Source organism: Mytilus californianus, unplaced genomic scaffold (genome assembly GCF_021869535.1).
Source record: "Mytilus californianus isolate M0D057914Y unplaced genomic scaffold, xbMytCali1.0.p SCAF_8, whole genome shotgun sequence".
Taxonomy (NCBI): domain Eukaryota; kingdom Metazoa; phylum Mollusca; class Bivalvia; order Mytilida; family Mytilidae; genus Mytilus; species Mytilus californianus.
In genome coordinates, this window is record NW_026262734.1 from 41,272,361 (window position 1) to 41,291,046 (window position 18,686).

At 31.7% G+C, this 18,686-nt stretch overlaps 1 protein-coding gene across 2 annotated transcripts; it reads left to right on the top strand.

Moving 5' to 3' along the window:
• The first annotated feature begins 5,697 nt into the window (after positions 1–5,697).
• On the top strand, positions 5,698–17,708 carry LOC127712530 (uncharacterized). Of its 2 annotated transcripts, none has more exons than XM_052219020.1 (6): positions 5,698–5,825; positions 10,176–10,239; positions 12,301–12,332; positions 12,489–12,566; positions 13,443–13,554; positions 17,230–17,708. In XM_052219020.1, exons 1-6 carry the CDS (start codon positions 5,802–5,804, stop codon positions 17,367–17,369), a joined length of 450 nt encoding a protein of 149 aa, XP_052074980.1. In that variant the 5' UTR covers positions 5,698–5,801; the 3' UTR covers positions 17,370–17,708. The 2 variants fall into 2 exon arrangements, with proteins under 2 accessions (XP_052074980.1, XP_052074981.1); XM_052219021.1 differs by having other exon boundaries at positions 13,443–13,499; positions 17,230–17,290.
• Positions 17,709–18,686: the final 978 nt, after the last annotated feature.

Consider the following 18,686-nt stretch of genomic DNA (forward strand, 5'->3'; position numbering starts at 1 on the left):
TAGTTTCTTTAGTAACCTATTCTGACACGGACTCGGACTTCTTTAAAGCTGAGTTTTACTATGCGTATTGCTGTATGTTTGCTTATTCTACATTGGCTAGAAGTATATAGGGGAGGGTTGACATATCACAAAACATGTTTAAACCCGACGCAATTTCGCGCCTGTCCAAAGCTTGGAACCTCTGGCCTTTGTTAGTCTTGTATGTTTTTTTTTTAAATTATAGTTTATATGTTATGGAGTTTAGCGTGACGTCCATTGAACTAGTATATATTTTGTTTAGGGATCAGCTAAAGCCCACCTCCAGGTGCGGGATTTTCTGAGGACTGATTCCGAGAAAAAGGTCACAAAACTAATAAACCGTATTGTAAAGATCCAAATTTGTTTCTGTTAGTCAGTAGTGATTTCACAGAATAACAAAAGGATATGAAGGGGTGTAATAAGACTTAACACTTTAACACTTGATATGTCGTTACCTCTAGTATGAATATTGGTAACATCGATGACATTCCAGAATTTTCTATGGTTGGGGAAATTTAATTTTAAAAATTGCATTCCAAATGCATTTAAAAAAATTGTTATGCTTTAAAGGGCTTATAAGCTCATTCGAGTTCAACCTTCATAATCTATACTACGGGTGGTGTATATCTCTTTAGGAAAGTTCGTTTCTTTTTGGTATTAAAGGTATATTAGAAAAATTAGGTATAAAGCAATAAATGTTTTATGTCCCATGTTTCAATCAATTTAATTATGTAATTTTGGCGATTCTGTCTCCCACGAAATACATTTTGTTAAATATTACTCACAATTTATTACAACTGAAAAAGTTATATTCTAATTCTAAAAATGAAATCGATGGTTTTCTAATCCTTATTTTTTTAAACAATATAGGTCATGACTAAGGTCTCCTTAAATGTGTACAAATGGCGAAAATTCGATTGGAAAAGGTAGCTTAATACATAGTAAACAAAACCCCATAATCATACTAACATACAAAACAAAATTGAAAACTACAAAAAGGGGCGAAAGATACCAAAGGAACAGTCAAACTCATAGATCGAAAATAAACTGACAACGCCATGGCTAAAAAAATAAAAAGATAAACAGACAAATAACAGTACACAAGACACAACATAGAAAACTAAAGACTAAGCAACACGAACCCTACCAAAAATTAGGGTGATCTTAGGTGCTCTGGAAGGGTAAGCAGAATCTGCTCCATATGTGGCACCCGTCGTGTTGCTTATGTTACTACAAATCCGGTAAATAATCTAATTCGGTAGGTCATATACGTGAAAAGGGAAGGGGATTGTAGTTACGACATAAGGAACATATCCGATATCATCTGTGAAACGGTTATTCCATAACGGTCAACCAACTCGTTATGGCGTCCGTAAAATTTACGAAGGGATGATTTCAACTTCACCATTTGGAACTCTTGGTTTAAAAGCTTCCCTGTGAGCAGCAACCCTCTATCAAGGAAATCATGATAGGAAATACAAGCCCGGGAATATCGTATCAATTGGGAGATATATACTCCGTATGCAGGCGCTGCTGGAATGTTGCTACATAGAAATGGAAAGTTCACAATTGGGAAGCTGATATCATCTATTTTGTCGTAAAGTTTTGTTTTCAACCGACCCTCATTGTCAATTTCTAGATGTAAGTCAAGATATGAGGCAGACTAAACTGTATCTGTAGTATCCTTTATCTCTAGTTCAATGGGATAGATTCGTTCAACATAGTCACCAAATTTTGAATTATTTAGTGGGAGAACATCATCTATATAGCGGAACGTAAAGTTAAAGGATATTGCTAACTTCTTATCTTTCTTCCTAATATGTTCCTGTATGAAATTCAGCCTCATAAAAATAAAGAAACAAGTCGGCAAGAGAAGGGCACAATTAATTCTCATTGGAATTCCGACAGTCTGTTGAAAAACACGTCCTCCAAACGTTACAAATATGTTGTCAATCAAGAATTCAAGCATCTTGATAATGTCAGTTTCAGGGAATTTTTTGTTTGAATCAAAGTGATTCTTTACAAAGTAGGATTTATTTCTGCCTAAGACAAGATACTTGTATCTACGTTTGACATTCTTTTTTATGAAACAAAGCAATACCAACTCTTTCAATTTGTCTTTTAGTTTGAAATGGGGAATACTTGTGTAAAGTGTAGAAAAGTCAAATGTTTTAATACTATTGCAAGATGAAAGAGTCTTAGATTGTATGTCAAACTGTTCATGCTTTTCATACATGTATATTAATTAAATCAGAATCTGCATGAATGTGTACAGTAACTAATAAATGACCTTCAAACTGGACCCTGGACGAGTCCATGTTATGTTTTATCAATGAAACGAAATGTATGAAAGTTAAGAATTGCCACTTCTTATGTTTTTACAAAATTTTCCGAATGCACAGCAGATAAATTATTCTTTAATAGCCTTTTGAGGAGAAAAAAGAGAAAACTTACAAATAAGACGTGTTATTCTATTGAACAAGTCATTTTTAGAAGATAAATGCCGAAATACATTTTACGCCCGGCTATGTCAGGTAAAATTATTGTTTATCTTAAATAAAAAAAAATAAGTCTCATTGAAATATATTAATTACAATTAATCCCAAACTAAAGTAGTCAGTAAAAAAGTAAAAATATGTCCGATCTGCCTATTTTTGGTCAAGAAAAGTCTTTACGATAGTTTAAAGGTCAATTTTGCCAACCTCACAAAATCTTGTACGGCACTATAAGGTCATCTATTCCTCGGAAAGAAAATCCTTGGTATTTCGAACAATTCAAAGTTTTGTAAATAGTTAATTAATAAATATGACTATATCAAGGATAATTCATGTCAATACAGATATGCTGGCTACTGGGCTGGTGATATCCTCAGGGAGAAAACCTACAGCAACAGTGGCATTGACCCAGTGGTTTTAAAGACTCATCAAAGTTATGAGGCTTATAATTTTGTATTATATTAAAATTATGATACATTTGACAGACACAAGTCTTATTGCCCCCTGGATGACAATTTTTACTTATTTTTTAGAATATTCCTATTACCAATAAATCAATAAAAGATGTATGTTTGAAAGGTGACCAATTCAGACTCGAATGAGCCTCTTTTTATTACCTATCCTTGCCAAATGCCAATTGCAAGTACGGTGTCTCTAGTTCAGTACATTGATATAATGTGCAATTTGTCTTTATGGAACTTTTACATGTTTCTAAATATCCACCTCCAGGTTGTACAGCAAGCCAAAAAGGCGATGACAGTAAGTTTGAAACAGCATTTTAGATAAATATAGACTTATATTATTCAGTGTGATCCGATATGGAAAATGTTTTACAATAAATGAAAAAAGAATTTGAGATAAGGTCAATGAAACAACAAACGATCGACACAAATAACAAAAAAAAAACCACCTGGAGAACATATTAATGTCACAAACAACAACCAGGTGTCTTTACAATATATCAAGCTCTGAATTGTCCCGCGTCTAACAAAGTTGTGAATGCTAGTGTAGAACATGAAAAATAACGGGAAGCACAACATATCACATCAACCAGTTACACCCGACTCCTCAAAAGTGATTTGACGAACGAAAACAGACATTAACAATGAAACATATGATCCAGATAACATGACTTTGTACAAGCACACACATGTGGGATGATCAATTAATTGAAAACTATCAATGATCTACAATGCCACCAAAACCTCGAAAAAGAAAATAACAACATAAAGATTTGACATTACAAGACCACTAACGACGTTCATTGATTAGTATATATATGGACCAATGGTCGCGATTTATAATAAAAATCTATATTAAATCTCCAGCTGAAATGGATTAGTTATGAAAAATTATAACGGACAAGACAGCTAGTTTATCAAATGTAAAGGCATAACATTTATGACATAAATCACATCAAAATATATAGAAAACTGGGACTGTAAAACATGAAAGAGAGATAGAACGTTTTTAGATACATGTTAATAAATGTGTTTGTAGCCTTAGATTCTGAGTACGTAGGAAATTTCTATTTCTTACTTAAATTCTTCAATAGCAACGAATATGTTACCACACTTTCATGATTAAATCTGAATTAAATTAAAATTACACACAGCTTTGAATAGTAGAGTACTGTGTATTAAATAAATATCCATATACAAATGACAGTTGAGCTCAGCGGAGCGAGTTGGAAAATAATGATGTCTTTCCTGCAAAAACATTTCTTTTATTGTAAGTAGAAGCATTTGGTGTGGGTCGCCTGACTCCAATTCTCCAGGTCATAACGGAATATTATTCATATCAAGACATATTAAAAATTTCACACTTGACTCCTAAATGTCATCTTACACCATTAAAACATTTGCTCATTCGCGAGTTGTACGATTAATCACACAAGGAAGCTTAATCAATATCATCAGTCCTTTTATTATATGGAAAGGGGGTATAATATTAACAAAGACATCACATCATTATTCCCTATTATTCTTTGTGTCCAACAAACAATCAGAAGTTGGTCATGACACACATGAGTTAAACATTGAAATGAAGTTTAAAGCCAAATATTATGACAAAAGACATGAAAAAAAAAGTAAAATAGCAAACATACCGAAATCCAAGGAAAAATCGGGCAGTCCCTTATCAAATGGCAAAATGTAAAGCTCAAACACATCAAACGAATGGAAAACAAATGTCATATACCTGACTTGGTACAGGCATTTTCATGTAGAAAATGGTAGATTAAACCTGGTTTTAAAGCTAGCTGAAACTCTCACTTGTATGACAGTCGCATACAATTCCATTATATTGACAGCAATGTGTGAAAAAAAAACCCAGACATAATTAATAGGTAAACATGTTTACAATAGGGATACAGCAGTCAACATTATGTTATAATCTTAATCACTATAAAAACAAACAAATATGTCAACAAAGAAAACCAAATTGACATATAGAGAAAATACATCTGCAATAATGAAAGACAAGAATGCAAAAAAAAAAAATGACCATAGCACAACAACACACTGGCGGGATGCATAATTAACGATCCACGCCAAAAGGATATTACCAAAAATGGACTATACATTAAAGGTTCATAATTTTCAAAGACAAATAAAAGACACACTATAACACGTTATGGAGATGATAAACAACATCAGTACCTAGAATCTATACTTCATGACCATGAAGTATTATTTGTGAAGTTGAATATTTTTCAACAAGGTCGTAGTATCTTCCGTTGAAATATTAAAAAAAAAGGACGAATCATTCTTTGGAATCACCCTGGTTTCTGCTAAGACAATGGTGACGTTTATTAAGTCTGGGTAGCAGCTGCAAGCTCTTGAATATCGAATGAGTTAATTTTAATACCCCTTTATTTTCAAGCCCCCCTTTTCATGTTACAAATGACCAGTACTTATAAAAAGATGAAAACATAACATTTTTCCATTTCACAAGATATCAATATGAACATGATGAAGTCAATATGTAATGATTTGAATCTTCATTTAAATATGTTTGTATTTCTTTCTTTTAAATCCAACTTATATACTAAAAATACCACCGGTGATTTTATAATCTTTTTTTAAATACATGATAACACTATATATATATAAGCTAATTGGTTACTGTAATTTGCATTTACCTTGAACAGTTGAATGATTACTTTGTACTATAATACAGATCTGACGTCAGTCGACTTTGAATAAAGAATACTGCAGAAACGTTTGATAATTAAGATAAAGACTTGAGCAAGGAAGTTTAAAATATAGTTATAGTATATCGCCCAATATGACGATACTAAGACTGAACAAGGTAAGGAATCAGTGTCAATAAGACAGTAACCAAACGACACAAATTATAAATAAATTAAATATAGGCTTACACACAGCCCTGAACCTCTAACCAAGTGCATATACAATATGTCAAGCTCTAACTCGTCAAGAGAATAAAATGGTGTGAAGAATTTTGACATGCAAACTATCAAATTTTGAAATAAATACCAAAATGCTCGAAAAATGAAAATAAAATATCTGACAAATACAACCACTTCAGGTGTTTACCAGACTGAAAAAGAGATATAAGATTATTTATATACTTTACAATTTGAAACTGTTTCGTAAAGTGTACCTTTCGTATACTTTTTAAAGTTGAAAAGACCCTACCAAGAAAATCGATATAAATGTGAATACACTCAAGAAGTCTTTCAACATGCTAGAGTTCAGTACATATTCTCGTGCTAGTGTATTAAATGAAAGCCTGGGGTATTAGCTTCCCAAAAAGTAACAATTTTTCAGCATTGTTTATTATTCTAGCAATTGAAAGATATACCCCTTACCCATGCAAAATCGACAAAATGCTATAACAAATGTATTCGTTGTTCCCAAATACATAAAATATAAAATCTCATTATGAAGATTTTCCTTTTTGTTGCCATATTGGGATGTTTCTACCTAGTTACTATATTACTCATTGTTTATTGTTATCATTTAATGAAACAATGTTTAAGCTTTCTAATGAACACCAACACACGGTAAATTTAAAAGAATAAAACCTTAAAATATTGAAAATATTACTCCTACCAAACTTATTGCGACTGAAAATCATGAATATCAAACACTAAACTCCTTTAATCATTTCACTAAAGAATTATCTGGTATAAATCAGCAGTGTGTACATCCAAAAGATGAATACAGCCTCTGGCTCGCCTAATGCCATTACTGTTGCTTCAGTTTTTAAAACGATGGAAACTTCGATATTTATAGATTTTCCAGAACGTATGAATTTTATCATTTTTATCCTTTTGAATTGAAAAAAAGTTAATTTGACACATTTTTTTGGACATTTTATGAAACCTAGATATCTATCACTTTCTTGTACAAAATATTACGGCAATGGAAAATATAACAAATTTGACAAATGACTGGTAAAAAAAAATCACATATGTAGACAATGTTTTGGTTCCAATTACTTGCATTCAAATCAAACACATGCATTATTATTACTCTTGATTGTTCCCATCAATTTCGAAAATCAGATAACTTCTGATTGTCAAAATTTTCAGATTTGTTTTTTAAATCTTCTCATTTAACCCGTCTGAACTCAAAATTATATTTCATCCCAAAACTTATACATTTCTTCAGTGAAATTTGGTATTTGGCGTTTTATAAGCCTAGTGTACCACGTTTTGTGTAAACAAATTCTTATCGAAACGGAAAACAATACCATACCAATTCAGATTTGAACATCAATGTATGAATGTGACTGAGAAAAGCTTGAAATCAAAAAAATAAGTACATGTATTAATTTTGTTCAAATTCATTTCATATATATATGTAATACTTATATTCAAGGCATCCCAGATTGTTTAAAGCTATTTATGAAACGGCAGAATATATATGCATGTGTAAAAAAAATAAAACGGACGATTCCAGATTTTCAAAATGTTCAGATTATCACAAGTTCTGACTTTTTCACTTCTCTAAGGTACATTTGTTAAAATTGAATTTGATGGTCTTAATGAATCAGCAATGTATTTGAGTTTTATATAACACAAATCTTAGATTATTCTGTAGAGTAAATCACAACAATATTTGAAATATTACATTTTGTCAAAAGTTTGTTGATTTATGCACACATGTATATGTTTACAAGTAGGGTATTATTGTAAAATTGAGAATTTATCTGCGATTTCATCAGTAGAATTGATCAAAGTTCTGCATGTATACATTTAAAAGCAAATAAATTATTGTCTTCATTGAGGCCCTCAAATTTAATGTAAATATAAGTATTAACTTTCCAAAAAGATGTAGTGAAAAAGGGAGTCAACCAGGTAAAATTCTTAAAATACATTATGGCATTTATAAAAACCAATACCTTTTAAGCTAACAAAAAAAAAACATGTTGATGTTAGGTTGATATATATGACATTTTATTTTTAAATTAGGCAAATCTGCAATAGCAAAGTTTCCCGATTATTTCTCCATTAACAAAAATAAAAAAAATTGTGAACGATCTAGGTATCTTAAATATATACACTTAGTATTAAATTTATTCTTCGCTCAGGCTGTTCCCGAAAGTTGACCGTTGATTTACTGGTTACTATTTTGGTGTCTTCTTGTTTCATATAGCTCTTCAAGTGCTTCAGGCTTTATATATTCTCGGCTTTCAAATATTCGGCTATGAGCGTTTCTGATGAAGGCAAATCCAGAAAATCACCTATGACGCATGAAATTTATACTCCGGAACATATAAGTGAACCAAAAGCATACAAGAAAACAAAGGCCAGAGGTTCCTGACTTGGGACAGGCGCAATACGGCGGGGGGTTTGAACATGTTTTGTGAGATCACAACCCTCTATCCAATGTAGAATAAACAAACACACAGCAATACGAACAGTAGAACTCAGTTTAAGAGAAGTCCAATTCCGATGTAAGAAAAGTTAACAGAAGAAACTAAGCAAAACGACAATGATCAACATTAGTGAACGAAGGACTACCATAAGTTACTGACATGCCAGCTCCAGACCTCAATAAAACTAATTGAAAGACTTTGTCTTCAACATATGAAAATCAAGCGCAATTTCTACCGTAAGGGGTTTATTATCATACCATCATAAAATATACGAAAAGAAATAATCCGTATCATGCCAACAACTAGGTTTGAATAAATGTGTTTATTCCATATTAATAAAACTTTAGTAGGTTATTCTATATGAATGGAATTTTGAATAAATAAGCATATTGACCTGCGGAAAAGTATATTTACCGCGCAAATTTACGTGCATAATTTTGGTGAAAAACGTTTTATGTACAATTGGTTTTTGTTAATAATTTACACTACATACATTTCTCTCGGAATTCGGAATAAAACAATAACTGTCTTTTTTTTTTTGGTAGATATGTGGTTTAATTGACTTTGAAAAACTGATATACACTTCGGTCGTTGGCCTCAGTGAATATCAGTTTTTTTTTCAAAAGTCAATAAAACCACATATTTACCTCATCAAAAGACAGTAATTGTATATTATTCCATATTGATAAAACTTCAGCAGGTTTTCTATATGAATAGGGTTTTGAATAAATAAGCATATTCACCTGCGGAAAAAGTGTATTCACTGCGCAAAACGTCGCGTGCTTTTACGTGCATAATTTTGATAAAAAACGTTTGATGCACAATTGGTTTTGGTAAATTATTTCCATCACTTACAATTCTCTAGGAATATGGATTAAAACAACTACTGTCTTTTGTTTCGGTAAATATGTGGTTTAATTGACTTTTAAAAAACTGATATTCGATTCGGCCGTTGGCCTCAGAGAATATCAGTTTTTCAAAAGTCAATAAAACCATATATTTACCTCACCAAAAGACAGTAATTGTATATTATTTCCTATGCACAAAACCTACCAGTGAATCAATACTAATTCCAAAAAATGCCATCTTTAACGACCTTACAACAACATCGTAACTATCTCCCTTCTGAATAAGTCTTATTAAATGTTTGGCTAGCTTTTGAGGTGAATGACGACATTGTTGTGCTTTGTATAGAATATTACCATAAAAGATATATTGCTGAATAAGATGTATGCACGTTGATTTATGTTTACGAATGATGTCATTGTACTGATGATAAAATTAAGTAAATGTTTTGACAAGTTTGTGACATCGATATATAACTCGGTGTTTGTTAATAATTGGCAAACTTTTTATTGCATTTTTGATTTTTTTTTCAGTTGTGAGAATAATCGTGAACAAAAGTGAAAATCTTGTAATATTAGAAAGCTCATAACCTGGGCTTCCATTTGATACCCTTCATAGGTATTGAACTATAGAATATTGGTAGATCTCATTAAGTGTATGGTATTGCTATCCCAATACCTTATGTCGGCTTTCGTTAAACTGGCGGCCATACTGGATATTCATTAGCATCATAACTAACACTGTGCAAAGATTCATGCTTTAATCATAAAGTGATCAATTGATCCAGTATCCGCTTGACTTAGCACAATGTCATCATAAACATGTTTACAGAAGTGTGAATACGAAAAACACACTATATATAACATATGCCGTTGTTTGTTAACCTTGCAAATCAGAATTAATAATAGAGACGGTTTAACCATATACTTTCATTACAATTATCTAATGTGAAATTTAACTTTTCAGGAATTTTTGGACATTTCCCAAAATCCTCCAACAGGCATTTCTGCACGTCCAATTAACGATGAGAGTAAGTTTACAAATAAGGTCGTGTTCACAATAAACGCTGCATACTGCAAGCCTATTTACAATTGAAGGGCGGGGTGATTCAACTTGGAGTTAACAAAAATACTCCTGTATGTTATTGAACATTGTTTTAGTATTTTTATTAAAGTAAAAAAACAATGAATTGTCTATCGATGTTCAGGACGAAATTGAATTCACAATGAATACGACCGGTAGGTCTTGTAAAAGAGGCATCCGATATGAAAATCTGGGCAATTTTGACTGCCATTTTCAAATGAGAGTATATTGGATAGGGACATTTATGGTTTCTCAGGCATTCGGAATCACTCTGGTTTTATCCATTTAGTGCCATAAAAAAGTTTGTCCGATAATCCCTACGTTTCTATTTATAATGTAATTAAATGATGATTTAAAAGACCATTTGTTAAATTTTAACTGTACTAAAAATAATAGAAGAATTATTTCCCGTCAAATATTTAACTCAAACACAAGGACACGGACCTTCTTCTGCTTTTTAAGTTCCCTTATTTCTATACTTTCAATCAATAATTTTTTTTTTTTATTTTGAGACAGAGAAGAGAACATCCTTAAATGATAAATATAGATTATGACTCAACGTGTCTCCTGTTCTAGTATAACCCGGGACTTGAAATGAATGGGCTTTAATTGCTTGTCATCAGGTCTAGAAAACATACGTAGAAAACATACGGTGACGAGTAAAATAAAATATTTTATCAAAATGATCAATATAGAGCTCGGTTGGACTTTACAGTTGATAAAAAGTTAAAACATGACATACATTTGAGGAAAAAGTGAAATCAAATGTATGTTAACGTGCAGGACTTTAGATGATAAAGAAATATAAAAAACATTATGTTAATAATAACCGTCCGTGTTTGATGGTTGTCTCTAATTTTGAGGTACCAGCAAAATTTTTTTGTGTGTACAATTTATGTAACAATGGATGCATAAATAAGCCCTCCTTTTCCATAGAATCTGTTTTGAATGATAATTTTCTACGGTTATTTAAAGTGCATTCTACTATGTTATTCAAATTAGCCAGCGGGAAAATATAGGACACAGAAAACATGTACAATTATGAGTCCGGACTTAAATGTGACGTACAGTATTGCAAGTTCTAACATTTAATTATGTGCATTTATCATTACACTAGGTCAATTGTCAATTACAATTTTATCAACTGAATTTGGTAGAAAAAAATCAAATTGTCTACAATCATTCGCATTGTGTTTTGCTTACAATTTTAAAATCAAAAATAAAAAAAAATATCGATTTATTGTACTATTGATTTATTTATTAAAATGATTACGTTAGAAAATTTAAAAAGCTGAATATCAATATCATTTTTTTTTTCTTCACTATTATTGTTACGATACTTTATTCAGATAGAATTTCATTTGAAAAAAAAATTAGAGGGCTTAATGTCGTATATTACTCTGAAACTCTGGAAATAACCTAATTTGTACACGGGATGATTATAACAAATATTTTTTTAGTTAGTTGGGCATACGTTTCTGATGAATTACCTGAATAATTGTGTAAAAAGTAAAGTAGCAAAAATATCAAACTCCGAGGAAAATTCTAAACGGAAAGTCCCTAGACAAATGGAAAAATCATAAGCGTGGACATATATCTACCTGTTTGTTACTTGTCATGCTCACCTGGTGTCATTACATCTAGAGACATAGAATAAGTCACTGTTACATCTATTCCTTCGAGTATTACAGTTGAAATATGTTAAAATATGTATGGACTGGGTTTCCTAGTACCTTTGATAACTAATTACCATTTTTATTTTTTGGCTACTATAAAAAATGTTTAAAACAAGTAATCTTCAGAAATTCGCCATTTAGATAATGAAAACAGCAAATGTTATTTAAAATGTTTCAAGTATTACATTATAGCAGCAAAGTATTACTTTTGCTTCAAGGTTGAAACATGTATATAGCATAACAATCAACGGTAATAAGAAACTATAAATAATATGAAAAGTATATTATGTGTATTAAAACAAACTATAAAACCAGGTATTTTGTTTTTTCAGTGTTAAATTGGCAGGGCATGATAACAGGACCAGTAAGTATACAGTATAGGTAAATTCAGAAAATAATGAAATTGTCTTAATAAAACTATATTCACAGCGTGTTAATAAGTTTCTTGTATATTCACTCATTTGTTACAAGATGTCTAAGGACACTGATAATGATCTTAATAATAATTCTTTTCTTTCAGGAGAGAAGTCCATACGCTGGAGGGGTATTTTCTGTAGGAATACAGTGTCCAAGTGATTATCCTTTAAAACCTCCGAGGGTATATATGTTTATTGTAATATTGTTATTTTATGGATTAAACATATTCTGATATAAGCATTTTTATCTATTTGAAAAATCGGGAATTGTACCACGTGACTAAATTCAAATGAGAAAAATAGAAATGGTTTCTCGTTATGAGTTATTACGAAGAATCTTGATTGTGACTTAGAAAACGTTTATTGGAAAAGATATAGAAACAACTTATTTATTAGTATTCATACCATTTAAAATATCCAACAAATAAGCATAAATAAAAGGAGAATTCGATAACCTACAAACAGAATATACGTAAATTTAAGTGTCTGATTATGAATATAAAAAGTTGACGCTGGACATTAATCAAACACTTATTCAAAAGCACGAAATATTAAATGGATTGTGCCTAGCTCCATTACAGAATTACAGTCCGAAATTTGTGATTGTGATAATGATGTAGTAGATTTTTGACGATTTCCTCGAATAAGATCTGAACTTAGGCCAAAAAAAAAAAACAAACATAAATTTCTTCCATTTTTTTCAGTCATATTCTAATTTTATTTATGAATGACTATTTTCTTCAGGTAAAAAATCTTCTCCCCTCCCCAACAGTTCAAAGAGTTGAATGAAAAACAAGTGGTTTTAAGAAAGCATAAAAAACAACGATTACTCAAAGTAAAATTGACAGTAAAATTTTTTTTTTGAAAAGTAGTAAAACTAGCATAAATTGATAAACATTTTTTTCACAAAAAACGGGCCATTCATGCATCATCTGCATTGTAATACTTCAAACCAGTTATTCATAGTTAATACACCTTAAATATATGAACTGATGATAAGGAACGTTGCTTTTTAGGCTAAGTTACTGTGATTTGATTGATCTTTTTATGACTTTCAGGTACATTTTACTACAAAAATATACCATCCAAATATTAATGAAAAAGGGGAAATCTGTGTAAAGCATCTGAGCATGCATTCATCATGGTGGGCAAAGTGTACTATATCAGAATGTAAGATTGTGTTTATTGCTAAAATTTGTTTATAGTTCTAAAGGAAATCTAAGAGACGCATAAACAATGTTAATCCTAAAGTCGCAAATACCAAGGGGACAAGCAGGATTTCGAAAACAAGATACATTTTAACTTTTGCTGTCGCCATGACGGTTATGAAATATATTTGTCACAGATAACCACTGCTTTGTTCCAAAAGTCGTAGCCGCAATCGCTCTCCCTTTTAATCGATGGTCGAATCACCGAATTTTAAGTTGCCTTATGCAAAACGATAAATGCTGCTAGAAAAGCTGGACTTACTGCAAACACTTCCGGAGCACTTTAGTTCGCCACTAGATTTGTTATAATGTTGTTGGGTTTTTTAAAAGTTTTTAGTGCTGTATTTTTTCTTCTTTTACTTTCAAGTGTATCTGTTGTTTCTACTAGTAACAAACAAGGCTATTATTTTTTCCTGAAACCCGTGTTTTCATTTTGAACGTACTCACGCGGTCGGGTTTAGTGTCAGGGAATGTCAATGTGTCGACTGTTTCGGAATTTGTTGACGTCTTAGAGTATGACAATTGAGACTAGATAAATTAACCTATCAGAAGATATAAGTTGCATAATGATGTGATTCATCAACGTATTGAACCCTCTCTCTCTCTCTCTCTCTCGCGAGTATGTTATGAGATAGCAATAAACAGGTAGGAAAAATTTGCAAAAAGGGGGAAACAGATGTCACATATTTCCCAAAAAGGCCAGTAGAGTTTCAATTGCTTGAAGTAATAGATTTTCTGAAACTGTTTACATATATCTATCAAGAAATCCAAAAAAATTATATGTTTTTCATCTCATTATTTGGTAAAATTGCGTCAAAAACTTCGTGTAGCAAATAAGTGTTTGTAAACATTACATTAATTTCTGGACCTATGACCGGTCAAGCTATGAAAATACAGAAATTAGCCCATAAAACATAAAAAATAATCTTGATGTTCTCATAAACCATCTTTGAAGGCTAATTTAGTACTCAGCTGTCTAAAAATGAATTTTATTGCACAATAACTTACTTGAAAAATCCATACGGGCCAAAATGCGAAACCAAACTCCTAACTGTGTATTGCTAACTAATGTTAACCGAAAGAATCTGTATAGAAGTACAAAAAAATTAAATCAGACGGTGACGTTTCGATACACCGTGATTTAATGTACATTGCGAATTCTTTCTCTTTTTAACTGATTGGCTTCTTGCTGTATTTTTTTCTCCATGACTCCATGGTTAACAAGGAATAAGGCAATATTGTTCGTTATTGATTCACAGTGTTCAGTTTACACGATTTCGTGTTCCTGCATAGAATATCAGTCATAAAAATTATCACTTTAATTTCTTTAATTTAAAGAAAATTGTTGGTAATATCTTAACCACAAATTACGGCCAAACAGTTAAATTTGATTTTTCAAAAGTAGTAAATACCGATAACCTTTCACTCAACAGCTCAGCAACATCATGATATCTTAACCAGTCGATATTTGGAAAAAAATCATTTTCTTAGTCGTAGGAATGGAGTTGTACAATTAACAAGGTCACATTACAAACTATGTTATAAATTGTGTCAGTTTCTCCCGCAACATTTCTGTAATATATGTAGTATTAAACATTTTTTTTCGGCCAGTTACGTCCAAAGCAGAATACATCCGAATTATACGAAGAAAAAGCACCTCTCTAGATCTGAAAAGGAGAGGAGAAAGATACCAAAGGAACATTCATACTCATTCAAACTTAAAAAAGGGAAAGGCAAACAGAAAAACTATAGTACACAAAACACAACATAGAAAACTAGACTGAACAAAACGAACCCCACCAAAAACTGGGGCTGATCTTTGGTGCTCCGGAAGAGTAAGCATGGTTTGCTGACTCTTTTACGGTAATGAAATATCTGTGTCGCAAATGGCCACTAAAATGTTCCAGTTCACGCTATCTTTTTCTTGATAGTCATATAACAGAATACAACTTATCACTGAATACCCCGGTATTATTAACTGAGTATTTACAAATCGATAAGTGTCGCTAGTAGAGGAGGACTTGATGTAACCCTTCAGTGCACCAGTTGTTCTTTTTTTTTAATGTGACTGCTTTGGTTTAAGTTTTAAGTGCTATATTTTGTACTCCTTAATTTTCAATTGTCTGTGTTGTGTCTACAGTAAACAATATTGTTTATCATTTGTCCTTAATCCCGTGTTTTTATGTTTATTTTTCCAATTTAGTCAAGTTTAGTGTAAGAGAATGTACTGTACCGATGATCCAGAAATGTGGGGATGTCATAGTGTTAAGTAAGACAAAGAAAGTAAAAAATCAGTTGGTATATGTTATATATTTGTTCCGGACCATATGAGTATTTGGACCATATGCGTATACTCATATGGTCGGACCATATGAGTATATACTCGTTTGGTTATTTACGGACCGGACCATATGAGTATTTGGACCATATAGGTATTTTTTTTTCTTCAAAATATTCATTAAAAACGTTTCAATAATACAATAAACTTTATCTAAAAAAAACAATGATGGTTACATAAAAATGAATAAATTTTATTAATCAAAGGCTACATAAACATTAAATATTGCAGCTCTACATGACCTTGAGTACGAGGATGTCTACGTCTACCAGTTATAATCTTGACATTTCACCGGGCCAAATTTTAATTGTTTCTCTTATATAAGATCATTGCAGAATTCACGGCCATTGTCATGTTGTAAAATGAACGGAAGGCCGATGAAAGAAAAAAAACCGTGTTCTTTCAGATTATGTGCGACTTCAATAATAGATTCACGTTCCTGGGCCAAAAAAAGTTAAATTAGGAAAAGTGGTTAAATAAATCCAACTGACCCCTATGCATAAAATGTTTGGATGAAATCGGTTTTAATGGTGCTATGTTATTTTGCGGTTTCTTACATGCACTTTTTACACACCCTGTCAGCTATTTCGTCAGTTAGTAAAATAGTTTACTTCGAGTGTAACAGTTTATTAAGATATTGCCGGGAGTTTGGAGATTATCTTCCCAAGTGGACATATTGCCATTCACTCGAAATAACAAATCGGTAATGACCATAGGTATAAAATGTGTTTATTACAGTTTTGACTAGTGAGTAAGAAACTGCATATTTTTATTTAGTTAATCTTTTTATTATTATATTATCAAAAAATGACATTTTTTAATGACGTGACAACTAGAAGGGTCATGCCTTATGAGGAGTTAAGTATCAAAAGTAAACGTGTTAATTACCACCGACCATTCGCGTACGGTCGGACCATATGAGTATATACCAATATGGTCATGACCATACGCGTATGGTCCAAATACTCATATGCAACATCGTTTGTAACGTTCATTTTGATTGGATAACGTCACCAATTTTCATGGCATCAATTCACAATTGATGCCATGAAAAATACGCGCAAGCGCAGACAACATATGACAGATTTTAAATGTATGATTTAACGTTTTTTTCTGTCAGTTTCCGTAGAATGGAGATAACAATATTGTATTTTAAGCTCCGACGGCAAGCGGAGTCAGTAAACGGGTATTTCCGACCATCAAATCACAAATTGATGCCGTCGGAGCTTAAAATACAATACAGTTATCTCCTAAATACAATGTTTTAACATTTTTTAATGACTTCATTCTCTATTTCAGTATTAGTGAATGTAGCAGAGTTGTTAGCTTCTCCAGATCCTGGGTGTCTATTTAACGAGGAAGCTGCAGATTTATATAAATTAGATAGAAGAAAATACAATAAAATAGCGGCAGAATGTACACGAAAAGCTGCCATGTGACATGGTCAACACATATGTTATATAAATCGTTTTCCTTTAATTTTGTATAACGAAACATGGACATACCTTACTGTTCGTTTTAGGACTTTTTACACTTTATGAAATTTCAGTATCACCAGCGGAAAATATGTTTTTTGTAAAATGTTTAATAAGTATATGTACTTGTTTATTGTGATGAAAAGTTTATCTTATTCTTTATTCTTGTTTGTCGACGGACTTAAGTAACTTTTATTTTCTCTCGCCTTCAATCAATAGTGTGGATATTGTTTAAGAGTTATCATAGTTGGAAGTAATTGTAAAATGTTACATTATAATGTTGAAATATATTGCTAACAACTTTTTAATGTTGCTTTTCTCTTTGAAAACTAGTAATGATATGATTTTCATACAAGAATAAATTAGTCAAGAATTGATACACATGGGTCTTTTACATGAAATAATAAGGTTGTTGAATATACGTCAATGAACCAACCACAAAAATACCTTAAAGGCATCCTGAGGGCACCGTCAACTAGTAGTCTTTAACAGTAGACAGGTGCCTTCACAATATGTCAAGGTCTAGATCGTCCTGAATCTATAAAAGTTTTGAATAAATTTAGTAGACACAAATAAATTACTGCCATTATCAAAGTACACTTTTAATGTTCCCAAATATATGCTTATAAATATAAAAATTGTATTCTTCCGATGTTAAAGTTGTTCCTTACCTTGTTTTCACTTCTTGTCGGTATAAAAATTGTTTCAATGCTGGTAAAAATTTTATTCTTTCGAATATTAGTAACAATATTTTGAAAAATAATTTTAAGACAAAGAAAACTCCCAAAACTGCAAGGTTTGTTTTTTATCTTGATTCTTTTCCTAGATATTGACACAGATGAACGACTCCGAACTAGAAACTATGATAATAGTGTTGGTTTAACATTGCAATTGTCAACTGCTCATTTCTAAACAGTAACATACCCTAAGGCGTTTACATATATACGTTGTGCTCGTGCATGTTCCACTATAAGGACTTCATTAGAAGGGTTGTGATGCTTACACAAAAAATCCTTTATAGGGTCACAATCACGAATTCTTTGACCGACACGTTGTGTCTGTGTATCAACTGAATATAGATATGTTCTCGCGGACTAAGAGCTCTAGATGTCAATATAGTTGCTTGATCTGCATTTCTACTTATTGCGTCCTATTTTCGATTATCAAATTTTGACTGAGTGTGGATTTGCATGTCGGTTGATTTATGCTTCGCGGGAGACGCGAATCCTATTGACGCAACTTGTCTCACTCCTTTTGAGTGTCTATACAGTTTCCTCAGTT